Source organism: Phaseolus vulgaris, chromosome 1, assembly GCF_051622355.1.
Source record: "Phaseolus vulgaris cultivar YP4 chromosome 1, ASM5162235v1, whole genome shotgun sequence".
In the NCBI taxonomy this organism is placed as follows: Eukaryota; Viridiplantae; Streptophyta; class Magnoliopsida; order Fabales; family Fabaceae; genus Phaseolus; species Phaseolus vulgaris.
In genome coordinates, this window is record NC_143498.1 from 45,120,152 (window position 1) to 45,123,358 (window position 3,207).

General features: G+C 31.4%; 1 protein-coding gene across 1 annotated transcript; it reads right to left on the reverse strand.

Moving 5' to 3' along the window:
- Nucleotides 1-2,106: 2,106 nt before the first annotated feature.
- On the reverse strand, nt 2,107-3,207 carry LOC137816191 (RING-H2 finger protein ATL16). The gene has a single exon (XM_068619273.2). It carries the CDS (start codon nt 3,139-3,141, stop codon nt 2,188-2,190), a length of 954 nt encoding a protein of 317 aa, XP_068475374.1. The 5' UTR covers nt 3,142-3,207; the 3' UTR covers nt 2,107-2,187.

The window sequence follows — 3,207 nt, forward strand, 5'->3', positions numbered from 1 at the left end:
GTGTCCTCATAATTCTTTCACCCAATTCTCGTTTTCAAAAATACTCTGCTTTTCTTTTACTTATTGTTTGGTTGATTGACATGGAGTGGAGGGAAGCAAATTTTCTTAACTTCCATTGCTGAATTTAAAACTTTATTCCGTTATTAAAAATGTGTTTTGGAAGTATATTTTATTAATTCTGAAAAGTATGTTTTGAAAATATTCCTGTTTAAAATATTTCCGTGGTCCACAGAACAGGGACGGTGGAGCTAGTAATTTTATGGGCCCAATACAATACAAAAAAGCTTTTAAATGAGTCGATCACAAATAAAAATATAAAACTAAAATTTAAAGAAGAAAAAGAGTGTAAATGAAATCAATATTACGTTAATAATTAAAGTTTATACAATATTTATGTTTTGGAGAGACCCTATTGGCCATAAATGTGAAAGGTATTTCTTTTGGTGCACGTTTCAGCCAATTTAAAATTTAGTGTTTGCAATTTTTTATCCACATTTCTCGCTACTGATTCATAAGTGGGGTAATATCCCAAACACGTAACAAACCTATCAAGAACCTAAATTTTTATTTTTTCAAAATCCATTTTTTTAAATAAGAGTAATCAAGAGAATTAAAATACAAAACTAAATTAGAATCTTTAGATATATTCGTTTCACATTATTTTACAGTATTTAATTATTTGTTACATATGAAACTAATTTTGGAAACCATTATTCAATTTGTATGAAAGTATTGAAGTCTTACTCTTTTTGGGTTCTATTAATGGTGTCGTGGTTGACAAATAATCATGTGTTTTAAGCACGTGATATCTAGTTTAGTTTAGATTCGAATGTATAAAAAAATCCTGTTTAAAGAGGTCAGATTTTGAGAAGGAGAGATCTATGCCCATTGATTTGTTTTTGTCAAGTACAAACAACCAATAGTAATTATTTGGTCATTTAAATAAAAAAGCAAGCGTCGAAATTAAATTTGGATGTATAAAGAAAACACAATAAAGAAAAGAATTATATATTAAATACGTATGGATTTTATATACGAGCATTTAATCGGAAAAAAAAAAACCCTAAAAGAATGAGTATGTTTATGCGTATGGTATTTTAATATTGAACTGTCTCGTACTCGTAGATTTATTAATTTATTTTTCTTATCGGCTCTCGTACTCGTAGATGATATTTAATATATTATGTTTAAATAAAAAAAATTATATTAGTACATTAATACGAAAATGATGTAAGATTTTGGGGAATACAATCATAGGACTTGGATGTTTATGAAAAGGTTCAAAATTTATTTATCATATATTAATGTCAAAATATTACAATTTAATATTATATTCGATTCGATTTAGTTAAATTAGTCCATTTTATAATTAGGATGATGATATTTATGAATATTTGTATTCAAATTAAATATTCCATTTAATTAATTTTGTTGTTGTGTTGTTTCTTAGTAGTTTTTGTTTTGTTTTATAGTTTTTTGTGAGTTTTAGTATTTTAAAAATTTGGTTTTATTAAATCATTTAAAAGTAGGTAATGAATATAGATACAAATATATACATGCTTCTTATTAAGAAACAAGTTTCTCACTCTCTAAAAAGCCCTAAAAAAATCAACAAGTTGATGATGCAAAGAAGCAAAGTTGATTTTGTATTGGCTCCTGATATATTAACATCCTCAATACTAAAAACATAGACTCCACACCTTAATAAATTAATATTTTATTTATTTTTATTTTATTTTTTAATTTAAAAATATTATTATATTATTATAAACAGTGTCAAATGTATTATTCACCCTTCATAGTCTCTATACATTTTTTCTCTTTTGTATTTCATTTCTTATAATAAAAAAGCTGGACTTTACAAACATGTAACAGTTTTTGAAAAGCAATTGGGGGGCCATGAAAATTGATGGAGAATGAATGATAATTGTGTTGGTGTGCTGAGATAGAGACAGTGACTATGCTGTCTCGGTCCATACTTTTGAAGAGTGTTGCAGAGAGTTAAGGCACAGAAAGACAAGAAACTCACCATATATATATATAAATATATATATCATTGCAAAAATCAGTACACATTTTTTCTCTATATTCACTATGTCACTGCTAACTGAACCTACCCTATAACTAAATGAGAACAAGGGAAAGAAATAAGTTACATTAACGGAATGGAAAGAGTGATATTCGATCTCAGCTATTGCAATCTTCATTGGCACTAGCCTGATTTAGATGCCTATTATTCTGTTGCATGATGATTTGAAAATCCAGGTAAACTTGCCTATCGTTTGCTGAATCCATTGAGAAAGATCTTCGAATAGGCTGAATAGAAAACTGCTCATCTTTCTTCCCAACATCAATGCACTCATCTCCCATGATGGAAACATGATGACACTTCCTTATAATAGAGTGGCATCTACTCTCTACTATTGTTTCCCTTGAGTCACTTCTTTCTTGTTGCATCTGCGGCAGTGCTTCCCTGTGTTCTCCTCCCCCAAGTTCAATGACAACAAAATCCTCATCACTGCCCACGTAAGAGAGCAATTGAGAATCCTGAGGAGAAGAGCTTGGAGCTATGATATGATCCCTTGGACAGTGTGTGTTGCCTGAAATAATGTTTGATCTACAAAGAGGGCAATTGGCATTGGTTTGAAGCCAAATGTCAATGCAGTGAAAGTGAAAGGCATGTTTGCAAATGGGAAGAACTTTTAGCATATCATGATCTTGAAACTCAGTCAAACAAACCACGCAGCCATACGCACTTTGATTCTTTTCAACATCTCCTTTTGTGAATTGAAGTGTCGGGATTTCTCTGATGGCAGATTCATCAAGTCCTTGGCTCCACATCCTTGGAGAGAGTGCCATGAAGGGGTCTTGATCTTCATGTTGAGGGATAAGTAAGGTGAAAATCCATCTCAAGGGGTTAAGAATGTGCCAATTTGAGAAGAATTTGGTGAGAAGTGTTAAGTAGGTGATGAGTATGAAAACAGTGACAAAGATGCTGGGCACAATAATGGCAAGTATAGGTAAAGCAGAAGCAGAATTTGAAGCAGGTTGTGGTGTGTAATGGATTGTGGTAGCATGAGTTTTGATGGGTGGGGGAGCTTGATGTAGAAGCTTGTAAGAGGGGTTGTGGTTGAGTGCCATTTGAAACCTTGGAATGGGAGACAAGTGAACCCTTTTGATAGTTCCTTCCTACTCTTCCTAACTAGT